The sequence below is a fragment of the Ovis canadensis genome, chromosome 1 (assembly GCF_042477335.2).
Source record: "Ovis canadensis isolate MfBH-ARS-UI-01 breed Bighorn chromosome 1, ARS-UI_OviCan_v2, whole genome shotgun sequence".
Lineage (NCBI taxonomy): Eukaryota > Metazoa > Chordata > Mammalia > Artiodactyla > Bovidae > Ovis > Ovis canadensis.
In genome coordinates this window covers 87,880,517-87,902,289 of record NC_091245.1, presented here as the reverse complement: position 1 = coordinate 87,902,289, position 21,773 = coordinate 87,880,517, and the positions used below count along the sequence as shown (strand labels likewise).

General features: G+C 54.4%; 1 protein-coding gene across 2 annotated transcripts; it reads right to left on the bottom strand.

Moving 5' to 3' along the window:
• Positions 1–200: 200 nt before the first annotated feature.
• CSF1 (colony stimulating factor 1) lies at positions 201–21,324 on the bottom strand. 2 transcript variants are annotated; one of them, XM_069573687.1, is made up of 9 exons: positions 20,774–21,324; positions 17,456–17,578; positions 16,015–16,077; positions 14,287–14,457; positions 10,206–10,353; positions 7,945–8,966; positions 7,368–7,420; positions 6,987–7,045; positions 201–2,326 (listed from the first exon to the last, which is right to left on the bottom strand). In XM_069573687.1, the coding sequence occupies exons 1-8, from the start codon at positions 20,810–20,812 to the stop codon at positions 7,000–7,002; spliced, it is 1,665 nt and encodes a 554-aa protein (XP_069429788.1). In that variant the 5' UTR covers positions 20,813–21,324; the 3' UTR covers positions 201–2,326; positions 6,987–6,999. The 2 variants fall into 2 exon arrangements, with proteins under 2 accessions (XP_069429788.1, XP_069429789.1); XM_069573688.1 differs by having other exon boundaries at positions 7,945–8,075.
• Between the last annotated feature and the right edge of the window lie 449 nt (positions 21,325–21,773).

Below are 21,773 nucleotides of genomic sequence, written 5' to 3'. Positions count from 1 at the left end.
CCAGATATGCAGATGAATGTGTTTGGGACAGTGATAATGCAGGAAGTTTTAGTAACAAGAATGGAACTTGGAGACAACTTTCCTTCCCCAAGTATTTTGAAAAATGCTTTCTGAGCTGGAGCACCCCCGGTAGCTACTGGCCACCCCCGACCCTTTTTGCCACCCGCACCCCAAAAGTAACTTTTTCCATGACTCACACATGGCAGCTTGTGCACTTCTTTTATTATTAAATATAAAAGCAGCTTCCTATTTTTTAAATAGATATTTAAATGACTTCATATAAAATAAATCACCACTTCCAAGTATAAAAACAAAATCTCACAGTGTGTGAGCCAATGTTCCCTCTCGACTTTCTCAGAGAAAAGAAGGGTTCCTGTGCAGGCAGCCAGGTAGCCACCCAGAGGGGCTGCAGGGGCCCCTCCCACTCCTGGGTCACCAAGAGCACACAGTTTCTGTGATGGGTTGGATTCGCTTTCTTGATCTTTAAAATACTATACGTTCAAGGGGTGGGGAGTGAGGGAGGAATGTTTTTTCTGTATTTTTTTTCCCCCGTCCGCTTTTAAATACAGCGTTTTTAGTATCAAATATAGAGTCTGTGACTAGGAAAATGGGCCTCCTGGGGAAAGTTCTCCACTGCCCTTTCCTCAACGGATAGCAACAGGGCAGGCAGGGACCAGAGGACCCTCACTTTCAAGGGCAGGAAGGGAAGCTCATAGGCCCCGGTCCAGTGGCCAAGTCCAACAGGATCTCGTGGTGGAGGGCCCGGAGCAGCAGGAGAGGAGGGACACAGTAGCACAAAGGCTGAAGGCACTCTACTGGCCTGTCACCTGATGCCCAGAACTCAGAGCCGCAGCCACTGGCCGGTCGAGGGAGCTGAGGCCCTCAAGGCAGACTGGAAGCAGCTGCCTGGACTCTCCGAGTCCCTCTCCCACCCTGGCTCACCTGGTTAGAGAGATGATGCTAGTGAGGGGTGGGACGAGAGCTGGAGGGGGTCACTGCCTCCTGGGCTCCTGACAGGGACACCGCTCAGCCCAGGTGTCTGCTGACAGCAGCCTTTGGACTGTGGTGGGAGCAGGGGCCTGGACAGGGAAAGAGGCCGGCCAGGGGGACCAGGGGTGCTGACCCCTTGCCACACCTCAGGGGCAGGCCCTCAATTTCAAAGACCTATTTGCTGTCAGAGCTCACCCTGCAGTCTCTCTCTGTGTCAGTGCCTCCCCTCCTTTCTTCCCTCCCTTTAGTCATGTCCCTCTTGGGAATGTCAAAGTGCAAGATGCAGAAACCTGGGTGAACAACGCAGCCTAAAGACCAGCTCTGGCTGCCGGCCCTGGGAAGTTCTCCCACCCTGATCCATCCCAGGGAGTCAGAGCCGGGTCAGCAGAAGGTCAGGGCTCAGGGGCTCCCTCAGTCGACAGGCGAGGCCGGCTCGGGCGCTCAGTGCAGGAAGCTGGGGAGAGGCTGGAGGAGTGGGAGGACGGACAGGTGTTTGCTCTCCGGGATGGATGGGGCAGGCTGTTCAGCAGGCAGGTTCAGTATTCACAGTGCGATGGTTTCCTTCAGAGGAGAGGCTCTGCACGGCCTCCTGGAGGAGCTCTGGCAGGCCTCGGGGGACGGCGGGGCAGAGGCCAGCGCTTGGTCTTGCCCTGGGCATCCAAGCCAGGCCAGGCAGGTCCTGAGGGCCAGGTTGGCATCCCCTCTCTGCCTGGCCGCCGGCAGAGCGCACTGAGGCAAGTGGAGGGTACAGACCCGCTCCGGGCGATCAGTGCAGACCAGCAGGCCCAGAGGCCTACTCTTCCCGTCTTCTGGGCTACACGCCTTTACGGGAAATCCAACAACGCTGTCCCGCCCTGTGAACCTCATGCTTCTCTCTCTGGAGACAAGTCCCTGCTTGTCGGTGCTGGGATCCCTTGGCGGCAGGCAGATCCTCTGACAAGAAGGCTCTTCTGTTCCTCAGTGCCCACCCTGCTCTCCCATGTCCCATTGGCCTCCGGGTCCCTAGAGGGGAGTGGGCAGAGGACACAGCCCCTGAGGGGCAGAGGGTCCCCAGCTGGGCTTGGCAGCCTTCCTTAAGCAGATGGGAGCCTCCAGGGCCCCTGATAAATATCAGCAGCATGGGGGGCATCCTCCAGCCCTCTCTTAGTCAGTCCAGAGTCTGAGGGTCAAGGGCGGAGGAGCCCCAGCCTGGCTGCTCTGGTCTAGCTCTGCTCTCCAGGAGTCCAGAAGCTCTCATGGTGGGCAGGCCACATTCCCGGGAGAATGGTTGGGGAGGGGTGGTGGTGGCCGTCCCCACAGTATCTCCTCCCATGGAGAGACTGTCCTGTGTGCCCAGCTGTAGGGGAGAGAAAGAAAGGCTGTCAGCTGAGTGGGAGTCAAGGAAGGGGTCGCTGAGGACATGGGTGGGCGAGCTAGAGCGTTCCTGTGGGCTGCTGGTGGTGCTGCAGACAGGACTTCCTCCCATCCTTTCCCTAGCCTTCCCCGCCACCCCAGACACCGCAAAGGCCCTGGGCAGCTTTCTCTGGCAGCAGCCCAAGCCTCTGGACAGACTGGCCTCACCTCCTACCTCCTCCTGGGGAACCAGGGACCACAGGGGGAGGTAACAGAGCCTGGTAGAGGTCTGAGCAGAGCTGGGATGGGCATTACTCAAGTGTAGGGGTCTACCAAGGAGGGAAGGGGGCACTTGAGTGTCCTTAGATGCCCATCTCCCCTCCCACCACCCCCGGCTCCGGCAAGACCATCTCACTATCTTTGGTCTAAAAAAATCAAGAGCGAATCCTGCTAACTCTAGCAAAGAAGAGGAATTTCTCATTCCCACTCCACACCATTCATCACAGAGGTCATCACACACAATACTCAGGGCAGCAGGGCAGAAGTATCTGAAGGGAAAGAACTGGAGGAAGTTCCAGACAAGGAAACTCCCACCCTGCCATTTGGCCTGCTAAGCCCTAAGCAAGCCAGCCTCCTTCCGGATGGGCCAAGGGACTTGCCTCCCTGCATCATGCATAGGAGTCAGGGCCCTGCTGTCTCCAAGCCTTCCCCCATCCTTGTCCTCAGAATGCTTTGTTCCCAGAGCAGAAATCCCCTGGACTCCATCCAACAGTTTGACTTTGGCCCCTGTGCGGAGCTTCCCTCCCTGACTATCCCTGGGCTCTACCAGCAAAACCCGTGATGGATAAGGAGGAAAGATGGGACCATAGCTTCTGGCTCCCAGCCCATTCCCATGCTCTGGAAGGCAGGCAGGGAAGACTATAAACTGGACATGAGCCATGCTCGGTATGGCTGGGCCACAGGCCCTGCTGGGGCCAGAAGGGAAGAATAACCAAGTGGGCAGACCCCAGCCCACTGCCCCTATTTCTTGGTTCCTTGGAATGGAGGGGTCAGGGTCCACATTTCCTTTCTGAGGGTCCCTCTCTCATACCTCTGCCTCTGTGTTTCCCCCTCTCATCAGGGCAGCAGTCTTCAGGTGGCCCTAAGGCTCCTGCTGCCTGGCCTGGAGACCACTTTAGGGCAGGATCCAAGTAAGGGTCTGTATGTGGCCCTGGCCCTGGATCACTCTCTAAGTGAAATCTTAAGGGGAGGAAGAAGAAAGCTTGGGAGGGCCTGAGATTAGGCAGGCAGAGGGCCAAGGACAAGAAGGGAGGCGGGCGACCAGTCAGAGGGTGGTGCAGCATTGAGCCATGAAGTCCCCAGGGACCTTGTTCCATCCTCTGCTCGCCAGTTCTGAGGGGTCTGCCTCATTCTCACAGCCCTGCCAGTGTCCCATCTGACCCATTTGAGTCCACCTTACCAACAAGGTGGCCCCCAGGAAGTGTTATCTCTTTCACATGCGTTCCACATGTGTTATATCTTAAAGAAAGAAAGAAAGTGAAGTCGCTTAGTCATGTCTGACTCTTTGCAACCCCATGGATTGTAGTCTACCAGGCTCCTCCTGCCATGGGATTTTCCAGGCAAGAGTACTGGAGTGGGTTGCAATTTCCTTCTCCAGGGGATCTTCTTGACCCAGGGATCAAACCCGGGTCTGCACATTGTAGGCAGACACTTTTACTGTCTGATACTGGGCTGGAAGAAGCACAAGCTGGAATCAAGATTGCTGGGAGAAATATCAATAACCTCAGATATGCAGATGACACCACCCTTATGGCAAAAAGTGAAGAGGAACTAAAAAGCCTCTTGATGAAAGTAAAAGAGGAGAGTGAAAAATTTGGCTTAAAGCTCAACATTCAGAAAACGAAGATCTGGCATCTGGTCCCATCACTTCATGGGAAATAGATGGGGAAACAGTGTCAGACTTTATTTTTTGGGGCTCCAAAATCACTGCAGATGGTGACTGCAGCCATGAAATTAAAAGACGCTTACTCCTTGGAAGGAAAGTTATGACCAACCTAGATAGTATATTCAAAAGCAGAGACATTACTTTGCCAACTAAGGTCCATCTAGTCAAGGCTATGGTTCTTCCAGTGGTCATGTATGGATGTGAGAGTTGGACTGTGAAGAAAGCTGAGCGCTGAAGAATTGATGCTTTTTAACTGTGGTGTTGGAGAAGACTCTTGAGAGTCCCTTGGACTGCAAGGAGATCCAACCAGTCCATCCTAAAGGAGATCAGCCCTGGGATTTCTTTGGAAGGAATGATGCTAAAGCTGAAACTCCAGTACTTTGGCCACCTCATGCGAAGAGTTGACTCATTGAAAAAGACTCTGATGCTGGGAGGGATTGGGGGCAGGAGAAGAGGATGACAGAGGATGAGATGGCTGGATGGCATCACCGACCCAATGGATTTGAGTGAACTCTGGGAGTTGGTGATGAACAGGGAGGCCTGGCGTCCTGCGATTCATGGGGTCGCAAAGAGTCGGACACGACTGTGCGACTGAACTGAACTGAACTGTTCTCTAAACAGGCTCCCCTGGTTTTGAGCATTTGGCAGATACCCTATCTCCCTAGGAGTGGCCCAGACCTGTCATTCTACATATGAGAAGGCCCTGAAGTGCTTGCTTGCATTTGGCATAGGGTGTGACTAGAAACGTGAATGGGTTCTCCAGCTAGTCAGCCAGCCTGCCAATCGGCAGTTTAGGCAAGCAGCCAGCTAGTCAGTTAGCCAATCAGCTTCATCAATCAACTAGCTAGTTAGGCAGTGACTAGCTAGTTAGTTGGTCAGAGTCATCCATCCAGTTGGTCAGCCAGTCAGAATCAACTAGTTAGTTAGTTAACTGGTCAACCAGAAGGCTGGCCAGTTAGAGACAGTCAACCAGGGTCAATCAGCCAGTCAGCCCTGAAGTCAATCAGTCAACATCTGTTGAGTTCTTAGTGTGAAGCATGAAGAGGCCCTCTCTGCTTAGGACTCAGGATAGAAAAGAAAATGCAAAAAAAGTAGAAGACACAATCCCTGTGCTTCAGGAGCTTACAGACTCCTTAGGGGTACTCATACACATAAAGATTTTAAAATGTATGAAAATAAACAACATCCAAGGAAGTACAAATCAATATAGCAAGTTAAATACAGAAAAGATGAGTAGGAATTAAAGGAGCAACCAGAGGATGATGGAGACCATCAGGAAGAGCTGATTCCTGCAGGCTGATTGTGTTTTGAGGGGAAGGAAGGGAGGAGGGCTGCGGAGTGCCTGGAATTGGGGCTCCAGGGGTGAGGAGTGATAAGAGTCACATGTTTATCAAATACATGGGTGAAGACAACAGAAGACACTCACTGATGTGTAGGAGACGTGCTGGGAGGGCTGTGAATACAGAATTAGGATTCAAAACAATTCCAGTTGGCTCGGGTGAGGGGCTGAAACCAACATGGTGGTTTTTAACAAGGAGGAATATAAATTCCTGCACACTGGTTAAAAAAAGTTAAGTTCTCCAAGTACAGGATAGAGTCCACAGGTTTAGGGGAAATGGAACTAGGGTTCAATAGACCACAAGCTTAACATATGACAATAGAATGATGTGGTGGTTAAAATACCAAAACAAAAGAGCAATGCAGTCTTAATTGGTACAAATAAAAGAACACTGTCCATATCAAGGAAGGTAACAGTCCCTCTGAACTCTGAGCTGGTCAGACAATATTGGGGAGCACTATGTCTAGAGCTGAGAGTCACATTTTCAGAGGGACATTGACAAACGAGTGTGTCCAAAGGAGGACAACCAGGATGGTGAGGGGTCTGAAAACCATATCATATAAGGAATGTTTAAGGGATTTGGCCACACTTAGCCTAGAGAATTCATAAAGGGGACATGGACACATGAGTTTAAATATCAGAAGGCTCTCATGAGGGAGGAAGGGGAGGGGGCAGGAAGCCAATTCTGTTCAAATAAGGAAGGACTTCCCCACGGTGCTATTGGGACAGGGCAGGGAGCTTGCCTGTGGCTGAGAGTGTGTAACCAGAAGCTGGCTGACTCCCCATCAGGGATGCAGAGAGGGGAAGCCCCTCTGCAGTGGGATTCTAGACCAAATGACCCCCGAGAGCCCTTCTAGGACCACGCTTCTATGGCTCCATGATCTAAAAGCAGGGAGGCAGAAATGGTCTTCGTTGGGAGGAAGGATCCAGTCAGGGTGCACATAGAGAGGAAAATGACAAGAGATTTGTGTGAGGGGCTGCTGCTGGAGGAGCTTGGGAGCCAAGCTGAGAATGTTGAGTTGAAGTGGTTGGTGACACAGAGATGCTGAAATTCCCCTGGAGGCTGAAGACTTTACACAAACAGTTTGGTTGCTCTGGGATGAAAGATGGCAGCAAAAGTCGAAGCTCAATGCAGAAATAATAGCCTGATTAAGAATTAACAGTGCCTGGCCTCAGATGGGGTGGAGGGAGTGAAGCAGTGATAGGAGGCCTGAGGACCTGAGGAGCAGAGGGTTGGCCAGACTTGGCGACAAATAGAAAAAGGAGTAGCAGAGAGAGAGAGAAGGGAAGTTGGTGGTGCAGCAAATGAGCTAGGGTGAGTGGAAAATTTGGGTGTAACCAGTTTTGAGGAGTGGAGAGAGATCCAGATCAGAGTCTTACCTTAGGATTCTGTCTACACTGGCAGCTCCTCCTGTCTGTCCTTCTCCTGGGCCAGGAGGCTGTGGGCAGAGCACAGGGCTGGTATAAGACTTCAGCAGAGGCCAAGGAGTGAGGGAACCCCCAAACCCTCACCCACATGCTCCAGCCCTCTCAGATTTGGGAGACCAGAACTGCCTAACCCTAAGAAGAAATTAGGAAAAATCCCAGATATCTAGGGAAGAAGAGACATGCTTCCTTCTCACCACCCACCCCCACATCCCGTTCTGAGCTTCATTTCCTTAGAGCAAGCGGCAGAATGTCTCCTCCAATTCCAGATGGAAAATAGATGCCAAGACAGCACCCGCTCTGTACCTACCAGAGCCCCCTCCCCCAAACTCTCACCTGCCCTCTGGTTGCTCCATGGGAGAATCCACCATCTGTGGCTCTCGATGGCTCTGGGGGCAGAAAAGAGCTGGCTCACTGTGGATCTGGGGGAGGGTGGGGGGCCAGGGTGGGGGGCCATGGCCCCATCCTCAAACAGGGCTGCCCTGGGGCTCTATGAGAGAGTTACCCAGGTCTTCCTTCAGCCAGAGGGCCAGAGGGCTTCCAGAGGCCTCTCCTGTCCTGGGACTCCTTACCCCCCAGCTCTGCAAAGTCTCCGGGAATGCCCTGCCCTGCACAGGCATCACTTTCCTCCTCCGTCTCCCTTCTAGGTTCTCACAACACTGTAGCCCAGGAAGAATGTCTTCTACTCCTCTGCCCCCGTCCCTTTGGTCAGTCTTGCAGCCTGAGCCTTCCCCACTCTTGAAGAAACCCTCCACTTCAACCTCCCACCCTCTGTGCTCAGTCAACTTCCTGTCTCTCAGAAGTTGACTGTTCAACCCAGCCTGAACCCAAGTCATCCTCTGTCCTGTTCCTGCGCCCAGGCTGTGCCCCAGACCATGAGATGCCCTCCTCTCCCCAATGGGGCTCTTCTTACCCGCCGCCGCCGCCTGTAGAACAGGAGCCCGCCGACGGCCAGCAAGACCAGGATGATACTGGGCACCAGCAGGCGGAAGACAAAACCAGGGAGCTGGGGGTTGGAGGCTTCCTTGTGCTGCCTCTCATGGCCTGTGTCAGTCAAAGGAACGGAGTTAAAACGGGCCGGGGGCCTGGCCGCCCCCTCACTTGCTTGTTCTCCTTTCAGCTCTACGAGACTCCTCCGGTCCCTGGTGCTCCTCCTGCCTTCCAGCTCCCCAAGGGACAGCACGTGGCCCCAGGAATGGCTTCTGGGGAGCTTTGGCTGAGAAGAGGGGGCGGAGGGACTGCTGAGGCCTTGCGGGCGCAGTGCTGGGGTCTTGGCCAAGCCTGGCTCCTGGTGGTCTCTGGGCGAGGCAGAGGGACGTTCTGTCTTCTCAGGTGTGTGACTCCAGGCCTCAGTGGGTCTCATGGGGCCCAGTGTGGGCAGGTGTGTGCTAGTTGCATCCGCAAGCCGCAGCCCCTTTCCTGATCCAGAGAGTGCTGAAGACGCTGGGAGGATGTGACTGGGGCTGACAGGCTCTGCCTGGACGCTGCGTCCTCCCAGACTGTAGAAGGAAAGCTCTGCCCCTTGGGGTATAGGACCCTCACTAGCCTCTCCAGAGGCCTCTTCCAGGGCCATGTTAGCACCCAGCAGAGAGTCAAGAATGTCTTCCATCCCAGTGACATGGGCTCCAACCGAAGGGCCAGGCTGAGGAGAATCTCCAGTGGGACGGCCCTCAACGCGTGGGGTCTCTGGCGACTCAAAGCTCTGGCAGGTGCTCCTGGGTGGTCGCTGCTTGGCACTGCCCGGGTCCACTGTGCGAAGGGCCTGCTCTCTGGGCAAGAGGGAGCTGCCGTCTGTTGCCTCAGAGTCAGCCCAGGTCAAGCCAGCCATAGGGGCTGTGGAGGGGGTGGGGGACTGCTGAGGGGAGACAGAGGCCAGGTCACTGCTAGGGGTGGCTTTGGGGTACAGGCAGTTGCAATCAGGCTTGGTCACCACATCTGAAAGAACCACAGAGAGAAGGAGAGAGAAGGATGGGGAGGAGATAGAGTCACCGGCCTCCAGCACAGCTTTCCCAGAGGGATGGAGAGGGGGCGTGGGTCTGGGGGATCCCCTCAGGCCCTAACTCAGCCCTGGGGCTGAGGTGAGGACAGGACTGGAGCCAATGCTCGTGACACAGGCTTTAGACAGGAAAGGAGCAAACTGCAGGAAAAGAGCAAAGAGTGGGGTTTAGACACACAGGTTGGGGGATGGGGTCAGGGAAGACCAGAAAACTGCCCTTTCTGGAGATCCAGCTGGCCAGACGCCAAGCCAGGGGTGACAATAGCCAGCCAAGATGTTGAGTAGTGGCCTCTAACACAAGACACCCTCAAGCCCCAAAGACACTGTTGGTTGGAAAGCGGCAAGGTGGGTTCATGCACAGCAGGGGGCTACACAGCCACGCCCACAGGCGGGAACAGGCTGGGGCTGGCCTGCGGCCAAGGCTTGAGGCCTTGGGGTTGAAGCGACGAGACTGGACTTGGCCATTTGGCAGGTCGCAGGGCCTCAGCCCTTGCCTTGGGGAGCAAGGTTGAATGTAGGCGGGTACACGTGGCACAGGACGCAGAGACGAGGACAATGCAGGGTACATATGTGCGCAGCTGGGCCAGCACTGCCAGGGTTTGAATGACGCTCAGACTTCAAATCCAATCTTGTCCCTTGAGGGGACACTCAAGGCGTCCTGGGGACTTCTGGAGCCAGGCTATCCTGGTGATTCACAGCAGGGCTCCTGGAGCAAGCCCTGACTCCTGGATGGAGCCTCTGCTCTGTCCACGGAACCCCCCGTACGTTCAGCCAGCCTGCAGAGCCAGTGGGAAAGCTGCCATGCCTACAGGGCTCTCCGAGAGGGCCCCCTTTTCCATTCCCTGATCTCACAGCCACCAGCTTGATCCTTTTTGATGCCTCAACATGCAGACATACGTAGGTGTGCATGCACACACATGTCAGAAAAGACATGTGCCTAGGACCACTCAGAGGTACACGAAGCCACATACGTACACAAAACAAGCACGTCTACACACAGAAGCACACGAGTAGCAGCCAGGCTGCCTCCCAGGGGTCCCTTCAGCCTGATGCGCCACCACCCCCCACCCCCAACGCCAACCCAGTGCACCTCTGCTCCACTCACCCTGCCCCAGCCCCACACTCTGCTCCACTCACCCTGCCCCAGCCCCGCACTTGCTGGCCCCTTCCGTGCTTACCATGGCTGGAGCATTTAGCAAAGCTGTTGTTGCAGTTCTTGCTGAAAACGTTCCAGTCCTTTTTAAGGAGATTTTTTGTTTCATTAAAGACATTCTTGATCTTCTCCAGCAACTGGAGAGGCGTCTCATGGAATGTTCGGACACAAGCCTGGAAGGAGAGCAGAGCCCCCTTGATGAGAATAAGCACTGGTCCCATGTCTCTAGCTTGTTTGTCAAACTCCCTTGGCCTTTCTCACATCCATCTTCTGTTTCTCTTGTTTTCTCCCTGCTCTCTACTCCGGTTTGTAGGACCCCTATGTCCTAAGGTCGGAAAAGGCAATGGCACCCGACTCCAGTACTCTTGCCTGGGAAATCCCATGGACGGAGGAGCCTGGCAGGCTGCAGTCCATGGGGTCACTAAGAGTCGGACACGACTGAACGACTTCACTTTCACTTTTCACTTTCATGCATTGGAGAAGGAAATGGCAACCCACTCCACTATTCTTGCCTGGAGAATCCCAGGGAAAGAGGAGCCTGGTGGGCTGCCGTCTATGGGGTCGCACAGAGTTGGACATGACTGAAGCGACTTAGCAGCAGCAGCAGCCTGTCCTAAGGTGGTGAGATTTATCATTTATTCATGGCTCCATTTAACACATAGTTATGTGCCAGGCTACCTGCTGCTGCTGCTGTCCCTGGCTAAGTGGACATTGAGTTCATCAGGTCACCAGCATTGTTACAAATGCAGTGAGTCCTAAGAAGAATTATCTGAGAGTGTTTAACAAGGGGAACTAAATGAGGGCTTGGGGGAATCCCCAAGGAACTGACTAAAAGATGAGCAAGAATTAACAAGGAAAGGAGGTGGGGTTGGAGAGAGCTGTCCAGGTGGTGGGAATAGACTGTGCAAGAAAGAACCTGAAATGTTAAAAGATGAAAAAGAAGGCTAGAGTAGGCTATAGCACAGCCATCCAGGAGGAGAGTGGCCAGAGATGCAGCAGAGAGAGGTCAGCGAGGATCAGGTCCTGTGGGGCCTTGTTGGCCGTGTCAAGAACCGTTAACCTTATCCACAGAGCAAAGAAAACTTCTGGACCATGCTGGGGAGGTGGGTGGAGCCTAAGACTCTAATCCTTTAGAAAGAGCATCATTTGTGGTGAGGAGAAAGGTGTGGGGCTGTGGATCCTTCTCTGGTTTGGTGTATCTTGACAGGAGAGCCCAGGCTGCCCCCGTCCTGTCTGCTGAGCTGCTAGTTTCTCTTCTGCTCACGGGACCTAGGCCCCCTACACCCACTGGGGCTCTGAGAACATCACACTCCAGGTTTTCCTCCCTCCCTTTGAGCTGCTCCATGCCCCCCTCCACTTGACTTTCAGAGGCTGGCATTCCACTCACCCCCACCCCCATGGCTTCATTGCATCTATAGCCCGCCTGCTGATGACTCCCAAGTCCTTCCTTAAACTGAGCTGCACAGGGAAGAACTATGGGCTTTACTAGGCACTGAAGTCCTTGAAAGCACCACTGGATGCCCAGGGGCTGTGCACAGTAGGTCCTCAGTAAATGTTTATTAGATAAAGGAGAGCGGAACGCAGGAGTGGGAAGCCCCGGGCTTGGCTTCATTACTCACTAACTCAGCAACACTGGCCAAACGAACTTTCCAGCCTGGGTTCATCCCCTTGTTTGTCAAATCAAAACAGCAATCCCTGCCTGCCTCCCTGCCAGGGCGACTGTAAGGAAGAGGTGAGCTCTCTTCCTCTTGTCTTTCTTACAAAAATATCTGTGTTCTTCATACCTCACCTCATACGTCACAGAGAAAACAAGGACAGAATGTCCTGGTGTCAACCTGTCTCAACAGAGTCAGTGGCTTTTCGCCTCCCAAGCCCTGAATCCCTCCCCTGCCAGCTCCTCAGGAGAGCTGCTCCTCTAGCTTCACCCGCTCCCTACCTCCCAGCATCCCTGCCATGTGCAGGGCAGGTGGCTTGCTAAAATACAGATTCCAAGGCCCACCCACAAGCCTAGTGAATCAGACTTTCTAGGGGTACATACTGGGAATTTGCATTTAAAAGTTTTTTTTTTTTTTTTACTAGAAGTTATTTGAGTTTTTATTTGTTTAAAAGGAAAGGTGTTTTGGAATTGGCAATTTTTAAATGAAGACTTCCTTTTGCTTTTATCATTATTATTAGCCACACCATGAGGCATGCAGGATCTTAGTTCCCTGACCAGGGATCGAACCCACACCCCTTGAAGTAGAAGTGTGAGTCCTAACCACTGGACCGTCAGGGAAGTCCAGGAATCTGCATTTTGAACAAGCTCCACAGATGATTCTTATGAACCTCAACCCTGGAAAACCACAAATCTAATACTTCTCTTATTTAAAAATCTTTCCTTTCTCCATCCCACCCACCCTCCAGCTAGCTCTCTTTTCCTACATTTTTTTTTTTTTGGAGCCACATTCTTCCACAGTGGTGTCCCCACTTCCTCACTCTCTGTCCACTTGCTCTGGCACCTGCCTCCAATATCCACATTGTCAAATCCATCAGACACTTTTCAGCTCTTCTCCTGCTTGACGTCTCAGACCCCGGTTGATAAAGGTGACTGCTCTTCCATCCTGAAACGCTCTTTCACACAGGCTCAGTGATCCCACGCTCTCCTGGGTTTCCTCCCACCCCTTATGCTGTTCTTCAGTCTCCTTGCCAGGCCCCCTTCCGGTGCCTGACTTCTAAATAAATGCTGAGATTCCTGGGCCTGTTTCTCTTCTCACAGCTGGCAATGTGTGCCCCAGCCTGAAACTCCTGTCCTTCCCCTGCTTTGTCCCACTTCAGCATCACCAGAACTCTATGGGCTGCCGACAAAACCGCTGTTGTTCTTCTCTTCCCTCAGCTCCACATGGCCACCGTATTACCAAATCCCCTGGCTCTTTCTCTAAACTCGGAAGGTGTCCCCTGGCCTCACCTTCACTGCACAAACCTAGTCCAGGCCGCCTGGACTTGCACCTCCTGCTGGCTGCTCAGCCTCCATCCCTGATCCCTACACACCCTTGCCAGCACAGCAGCCAGAACGGTCTCACAGTGCAAGCTAGACTAGGTCCCTTGGAGAAGGAAATGGCAACCCACTCCAGTACTATTGTCCGGAAAATCCCATGGATGGAGGAGCCTGGTAGGCTACAGTCCATGGGATCGCAAAGAGTCGGACAAGCACACGACTGAGCAACTTCACTCACTCACACTTTAAACAAAATCCCACATTTTTTAGACCCAGCTGATCTGGGTCACCCAGATGGGAGACCCAGGCTCCCACCTCCATAGCCCTCTTGCCTTCACTCCCAGGCCTTGGCCATGCCAACCACGCTGGGAGGGCCTGAATGTGTGTACTCCTGCTCACCAGGGCTCTGTGCCCAGCATTCTCTATTCTGGAACGCTCTGACCACTTTTCATGCTTCCTAACTCTTACTCATCTTTGAACCTCGAGTGAGTATCTTTTTACTCAGAAGCCTTCCCTGTCTCTTCTTCCCCACTGCCTTTTAAATCCAAGTCCCATTTCTCTCTTCTGGAGCCCCACATACTTCTCCTTCCTGGCTCTCTCCCTCACCTCCTCTGGTCTTCCCTTTCTGGCTTGCTTGCTGTGATGCAGTCATTGCCACTTTACTTCTACTTTATTTATGTATTTTGTTAACTGTCTCACCACCCTCACACCAAGCTCCATGAATGTGGAGAATTTGGTCTGATCACAGCTGTTCCCCAGAGTCTAGAACAACAGTACACAATAGACACTCTTCTTTGCTGAATGAATGAACAGTCCTCATGGGTTAAAATTCTATCTACTCGTGTCATTGTTTGTTTAGTGACTGCCACCCTCACTTAACTATAAGCTCCCAGAGGCTGGGAACCATGTAGTTCCTGCTCATGAGGAACATCAGCAAGGCCTAGTACTGTCCCTCCTGCACTGTGAGTCCTCAGCAGAGGTTTGTGGAATGAACACGTGAGTGAGAGCGCAAGTGAGCCATGACCTGGGGTGAGGCCAATGAGCATCTCTGTGCTTACAGGCAGGGATGGTACCACCGCAGCTGCCCTCTGCCCTCTCTCTCTCAGTGCCCCCAGCTCCAGGGCCCTCCTACCTTGTCCTGCTCATCATAGTCCATGGTGAAGCAGCTCTTCAGCCTCAGAGAGAGTTCCTGGAGCTGGACAATGGCTTTGGCATTGGGGGTGTTGTCTTTGAAGCGCATGGTATCCTCCATTATGTCTTGCACCAGGAGAAATGCCTTCTTAAGGTAGCACACGGGATCGTCCTGGAAAGTAACAACCTGGAGTTTATGACCTGGCTGATGCCTCCTGGGAGCGCAGGCTCTGTGCCGGATACCCGCCTCCCAGACAGACTGCCCTACCACCGCTCCTGAGGAGAGGACCATCCGCTCCAGAAGACAGAGAACGCTGCCCTCAGCTGGCTTCCACTCTCCCTTGCTGGGATCTGACACTACTGGGGACTGCACTCCCTACCGATTCCCTTTCCTAGAGGGAAGGAAATGTGGATTCTGACCAGAGTGGTCCTTGGGTTTCTGAAAGGTGAGCTCAGATTGAAGGTGCATCGGTAGGGTGGGCTCTGAGGAACTTCTCTCTTTCTGTCTCTGACCCTCTTTTGGCTTGCTTTCACAAGAAGCTCTTTACCATACAGCTCCTTCTAATCCTCCCAGCCACAGGGGTGCTGGAGACTACCCCAGGATCCAAAGAATAACCTCTGTGTTTTTTTCTCCCTAAAAAGATGGTGGATGCCTCAATGAAGACTCTGCGTTAGCTCTGTATTCCTAGTACCTGGTCCAATAGGTTCCTTGTAGTAAATGCTTGGTGAGGTGGGAGTGAGCAAGTGAGTGGAACACTGAGGTTACTCCTCGGACTGTGAGACTGGTCTCCAGTTCTAACGGAAGTGTGTTTGGGTCAGGTGTGCAGAAGCTCAGAGATGGGAGCAAACCCTGGCCATGATGGGGATTTTGTATCAGGCAAGAAGATAAATAGGTGTGGCACAAAGGCTGGGGTGGGGACAGCTGGAAAGGCATTACAGGCATCAGAAAGAGCATGTGCAAAGGCTTGGAGGCAGGAAGGAACACAGAATGGGGTAGTGGGTTGGGCTGTGTGGTGGAGACTGGAACTTGTAAACCCAGGCTAGACAACCAAAGCTTTCCCCTGGAGTGAGGGGGTCTCCAGGTTCAGGAAAGGCAGTGAAGATAACAAACTGTGGTTCAGAGCACTCCCCCCAGTGGTGGGAAGAGGAGTGCACTGGAGGAGAGGAGGCCATTTAGGAGGTTCTTGAAATTGTCCAAGCAACTGATGGGGTTGGGCCCTAGAACCGAGAGATGCTGAGGAGTAGAACCAGCATCACTCGGTATCTGGTTGGGCGTGGGATAAGGAGGAACAGGAAAAGGGCTGGACTGATCCCCTTGGCTGCTGGTCTGGCTGTTAGATGGAGGTGACCCAGAAGTATTGGTTTGCCTTAGGCCTTAGAGCCTGCCTTCCTGGGTTCAAATCAGGCCTCCACTGCTTCTGAGCTATGCCCTCTCCCCTGACCTTTCATAAACACGATGAGTGAACCATTTGATCCCAAATGTGGTTGGGATCAAAAGTGCTTGACACATTGTAAGACTTTGACATGTGCCAAGCCAGGAGAAGGGCACAGCAGGGGACTTGAGCCCAGGACCCTGACCAACCCTTGACCCTGGCACCCCAGACTTGGGCACCCAGGGGTCCTCACACACATACCCTGTGCAGCTCTAGGATTTTTCCTGCCTGCATATACCCATCCTGATAAGGGCATACATATGGGCCCATGGGCTTTGTAAAGAGCCATAACTCACCAACTGCTCCTGGTCTACAAACTCGAAGGAAATTTGGCACGAGGTCTCCATCTGACTGTCAATCTGTAAGAGAGAGCAGGCTAGTGGTGGCAAGTGTCTGCAGTTCCACTGAGCTTGCCTAAGAATGGGGACTAGAGTTTTTGGATGGAAACTAGAGTTTCTGGGGTTTGATCCTCATCCACCTCCCCAAACCATACATGAGATGACAGAGCTAAGGCTAGGGGAAGACTTGTGACTTCCATATGGCCAGGGGAGGGCTGGAGAAGAACAAGAAGTCTCTGTCTTATACCTCCTACTTTATGAAGTCTGACAGATGCCAGTTTATTATAAGGAAGAACTGTCTAATGCAAGATAGAGGACACAATCTCCTGTGGGGGGTAGTGAGCTCCCTGTCCTGGGAGGAATTTAAGCAGAGGTTAGACAAGCTCTAGGAATTCAGGATATATACGGACTGGGGCTAGATGCCCTTATAGCTGCTGCTGCCCTTCAGAGCTGTGGTTCTGTGATTCTGAGCCTCAAAGAATGCAGCGATTCTTGGTCAACTTTGTATTGCTACAGCAGCTACATACAGGAGGAAAAGCACAGGGGGCAAGTGAGACAGGGGGCCAGCCCACAGGCCCCAAACTCAAGGCCCTGGAGCTGACCTTAGCCAGTGGGGTTCCACGCTGCCTTCCTGGCCAGAGGGGTAGCAAATTCTCTTCTGAGCAGGACAGCAGTCATGATAGCAACCTGATTCTGCTGGTTGGGTGAACTCCGGGAGTTGGTGATGGACAGGGAGGCCTGGTATGTTGCAATTGGCGGGTCGCAAAGAGTTGGACACGACTGAGAGACTGAACTGAACTGAACTGAACCATGCTAGGAATTGTTGACATCTCTGCTGGCCTGATGAGGGTGAGGCATGGGTTCTTTCAAGGCCTAGGTGAGCAGGCCATCCCAGCCCCAGGGTTCGGGCAAGAGCCAGGGATAGGGCCGGGAGTCAGCCGGGAGTCTCCCTTCCAAATCTGGCTGAGGCCCTGGTGCCAGGCTGGTGGCACATCTGGGAGTCCAGGAGCTAGAGGCAACATTTGGACACAGAGGCAGACTGGGCTGGCTCCTCGAGGGAAGCATCCCATCAAGGGGGAGCAGGCTTTACAAGCCTTTTCAGAGTCCTTGATGGACATTCTAGGCCATCATTAACCCAGGCAACCAGCTAGAAGCCTACCCTGTCCCCTGCCTGCAGGAGAGCTGGAGAGGGCTTTAGGATTGGGGTGGGTGAGGGGTCAGAAGCATTGACCTTTAGAAGGTCAATGAGAAGAACATCTGTGGAGCTAGTGGGAGCCACAAGCCACATCCTGCACCGCCGTTCTCCTCTCCTCTGCCTACAACCCCTCTCTTTGGCCCTGTTCCCTGCCTCCGTTTCCCCAGTGGGGAGAAGCTGGGGTAGTCAGGGCCACACACTCACCAGCTGCTGCAGGAATAGCAGGTGTCCGTTCCCAATCATGTGGCTACAGTTCTCCGACACCTCCTCAGTAGCACCACTGCTCACCAGGAGACAGGCCAGCAGCAGCAGACGGCCCAGCCATGTCTGCGATAGAGAGGGCATCATTTCTCCCCAGCTCTCTCACACTCCCCAGGAACCACCCTCCCCTGCTGAGGATGGAAAAACAAGGACCTCAGACCTACAGTGCTACAGGCTCGGCCTCTCATCCCAGAATACAGCATTCCCAAAGCCACCTTCCTCAAGATTTCCTAAGAACCACACACAACCCTGCTCTCCCTTGATAACAACCCAAATGTCACCTCCTCCAAGAAGCTTTCCCAGATTAACCCAGGCCAAGCCACTCTACACTGAATTTCTAATGAGGACATGGGAGTTGTGCCTGCCAGTCTAAATGCCAGTCACATAGGAAACTCCTCGAATGCAGGACTTGCTTCTACCCATTATTCTGACTCTGCAACGTCAAACACTGAGCCAGGCATCTTGGGAGCTGCCCACTCCTCTCAAGTTCATGTTCCTACACTGGCTGGCTTCCACACTTGGAGCCAGAGACATCTCTCTGGGCCCAGCCCTTCCTCCTACCTGATTCCGCATGTGTCTGGCTCTGCTAATGGAAAAACCAGGGGCCCAAACTCAGTTTCACTGGGAACCTATCCCGCATCACAGACCTTTGGAGCCCTAGGGCTTTGTGTCAAGAAGAGCCCAACTGATTAATCAGAGGCAGCAGTGCCAACTTTAGACCATCCCTGGCTGGCACCTACCTATTGGAGCCCCATCAGGCTCTGCATCCAGCCTGACAGCTCTTATCATTGCAAGAACATTTTCTGAGATCTCTCCCCTCTTTCAGCAGCCCCCTGACCCAGTAGCTGCTCGTCCCCAGAGTGATGGATGAGCTCCTGACGCCCTGTCATTCCACTTTCCTCCTTCTTGCTAAGGTCCCCTTAGCCCTCTCCCTGGTTCTAGGTACCACCTTCTCCAGCCAGAGGCAGAGAAAGACTCTTGGGCTGTCTCTCCCAAGCTGGATGTCGCCTCCTGGCACATCGGGGGAAATGCTGTCAGGGTGGGGTGTAGGCTGGTACCTTCCTGGGTTCTGGGCTCTGCCTTTTAATTCAGATGCTGACACAAATAGCGCAAACAAATAGCACACTGGAGGCTGTGAAGTAGCCCATAACAACATGCTGATTTACATAGAACTAAAAGCCTAAAATGTTTGTCAGCTCTTACCAGGGAGGAGAAGCCCTGGCTGGGCTCCAGGGAGGTTGCGGGGAGGAGAAGCCACAGTAAGACCTTCAAAGATGGGGGGGGGTGGGTAGAGAGGTGGGGGGGTGGGGGGGAGTTGATGGCAGAGAGAGGAGGGGGAAGGGGGGCCTGGAGGAAAGAGGCTCGGGATGGCCCAGTGCTGTTCAGCACCAGGGTCTGGTGAGGGTCCTGGTCTGACCTGGGCGAGGCAGACTGTGGAAGAGGGAAAAGAGTCATGAAGGGAACACTGGGCTCTGTTGGGTGGTTAAAGAGGGAGTTCTGGGTGGGAATGGCTGTGCCAGCCCTCAGGAACCTGCACTTTAGGACCCACGGGAGGATACTGGGCCATGCAGAAGGTATGTCTCTGCCCCAGGCTGGTTGCCCCTGAGGCTCCAAGCCTCAGGTGTCAGTGGTTTGGAGGAAAGGGTCCATGGAGAAGGGGATGCTCAGGAAGATAGCCTTGTCACAGACGAGTTAAGATATTGATGTTTGAGGGCAGCCAGGAGGGGGCAATGCTTAACCCCAAGGGCTGCCTGGCTTCTGGAGTTATTTCAAGCATCAGTGTGGGGAGTGTACAGCCACCATGTGGGAGGCTGGCTTTGAAGGTGGCCAAAGGGGACCACCCCTGCACCTGGGGCCTTGACGTGGCCTGAGAGGAGGAGCTGCACAGGTACCCAAGGGTTAACACTCTAGCTTGTGTCTGGCTGGGCTGGCTCTTCTCCCCCCTCCTTTCTTCTTCCCACCCACCAGCTTTGGCCTCTGGGGCAGCCCTAGGAATCTCTGCTTCAGGCTCAGAGAGACTCTGAGACATCTCAGCCCAGCCACCCATCCTCACCTGCTTCTCACCATGTCCCAAATTCCCTAGCAAAATGGTCCCTGGAGAGACCTTAGCATGAGTGGACCCTCAGGCTGAGGGTCTAAAATCAGCCTCTTTCCTTCCATGTTTACCTTCCTCCTCTTTCCTCACCGTCTCACTTCCAGCCCCTATTTGTCTTGTTGCCGTCACCTCACCCTTCCTGACTTCCCCTCCTAACCCCATCTCATCTCTTTCAGCTGGCTCTTCCTCCTCATGGAAGGGCTTGTCCCTATCACCCTACTTGCAACCTCCCTCCCTTATCCTCGGAATATTTTTCTGCTTCTCTCGCTGCCCTCCGTTCCCCCCCCCCCCACCAGGTTTCTCCTCTAGAATTCCTCAGAAGCAAACCCACTGGCAGGGTTTGCCTTACTGTCCATTAATGGAGTCACTCTGCACCATCTAGCAGCTGCCCCAGCTACAGCCCATGGTTAGAGCAGGGCAGTGGTGAACCACCCGCAGCTCCTGCCCACAGTTCTGCAACCCCAAACCTTCCTTCCACCTCCTTTACCATCATCAAGCCCAGGAGCTCCCCGACTGACTGAACCTGAATCTGCAGGAAGATCCAGAGCTGGCACCAGGCAACTCTGGTACCCCCATCCCCCACAAAACGGACTTGATCCAGCCACCCAAGTGCCCAACAGCTCCTGTCTGTGAGCTGGAACAAGTAGTGGCTTGCCCAGCTCCTTCCTTCTGCCTTGCATTCTCTAAGTTGGATGGCACCTGAACTTTCCCCATTCAGAAGCGCCCACTCCCCAGCAGGACCTAGAAGCATGCGTATGGCCCGTGTGGAATGCCCACTGGGCAGGCGCCACCCTCAGGCGCACAGCCATTCTGCCTGTCCCTTGGCGGTGGAGAGAGTCTAGGACGGAGCTTCTGTCCCTTGACTGCAAACCCCTCTCCTTTGCCCGCAGGTGGCTCCGTGTGCCTCTCCCTGCAATGGGGTAAGCAGTCTTCCCTTCCCCAAAGAGGTGCCGCAGCCCCAGGAGCAGCTGCAGGGCCGCTTCTGGTCCCAGCCCCAGCGCAAGAGGGGCCTCGCGCAGTCGGCGTGCAAAGATGGGCCCGGTGCCGGGAGACGGAAGAGCCTCTGCAGTCGGCGCGCGCTGGGCAGTGGGCTCCGAGGAGCCCCGCTGCGCCGCCAAGCTCCAGTCCCAGCCCGGCCCGGGCCCGGCGCCGCGGCGATCGCTTACCGTGGGAGGGCAGCGCCCGGCGGCGCCCCGCGCGGTCATACGGGCAGCTGGGTCCCGGCCGGGCGCGTCGGCCGCCCTCGCTCTGCCGCTCGCTGTCTTGATCGCTGGCCGCTGCAGAGTCCGCGCCCTGGCCGAGGGCCGCGCTGCTGACCCGGGAGTGTAGGGGGACTCGCGGCGGCGCGCGGAGCACCCAGACAAACTTTCACTTTCCCCGAGCCGGGCTCCACTGGCCAGCTCCTCGGCACAGCCTTTTAAGCGGACTTGTGAGGCATGTGCTTTATGGGAAATCACCTTGGACAGGCGCCAGACACACACACACACGCACACACACAGGCGCGGGCGCACTGACAGACACACACACTCCGGAGGCCCACTGAACGCCTCCCCGCCCCCACCCAGCGGGCCGGTCTTCTCCGTTTGTCTTCCAGTCGCCCTGTGTGCTGCGCTCAAAGCCAAAGCCTTCAAGAAAGTAACGCGGGCTCTGCCGCCTCCCGCCCTCCAGCGCGCGGATTTTGGACAGAGCCTGGTCTTTCCTTCCGCGCTCTCCAGGCGGATCCGGTGCGCGCGCTCTCTCTCTCGTTCTAATATGTGTCTCAAGGGACTTTCCCTCTGGGTCTGAAAATTCCCAAATCTGAGCAGGAAATGGCCTGAGAGCAGGGGCGAACACTGGAGACCGACTGCGCTTGCTGTGGCACCTTGTGGAGCCTTAGTCAGCAGGTTTGCGGGCAGCCCTCTCCTTATGCAGCCCCCAAAGCCCCCGCCCAGCCTCTATCTTCTCTTCTGGGGGCAGGGTACAGGCAGAGAGGCTTCTACCTGACCAGAAGGGGATGAATTGTGTCCTGTGACAGGGACTGGGACACTCTGCTGTGTCCCAGGAGATGCTTCCCACACCTGACCTGCAGGTGATGAAAACGCTGGCTGGAACCCAGGATCCCTCCTGAGCCTCAGACCTGGGGAGATTGGCACCCAAGCCCTACAGTTCCCTGATGCTTTTGAAAAT

Coding starts and splice junctions, on each gene's coding strand:
- CSF1 (XM_069573687.1), bottom strand. CDS start 20,812: ATGACCGCGCGGGGCGCCGCCGGGCGCTGCCCTCCCACG. Junction 17,579..20,773: donor CCGGGCGCTGCCCTCCCACG/GTAAGCGATCGC, acceptor TCTCTATCGCAG/ACATGGCTGGGCCGTCTGCT. Junction 7,046..7,367: donor ATGGAGCAACCAGAGGGCAG/GTGAGAGTTTGG, acceptor CTCTGCCCACAG/CCTCCTGGCCCAGGAGAAGG.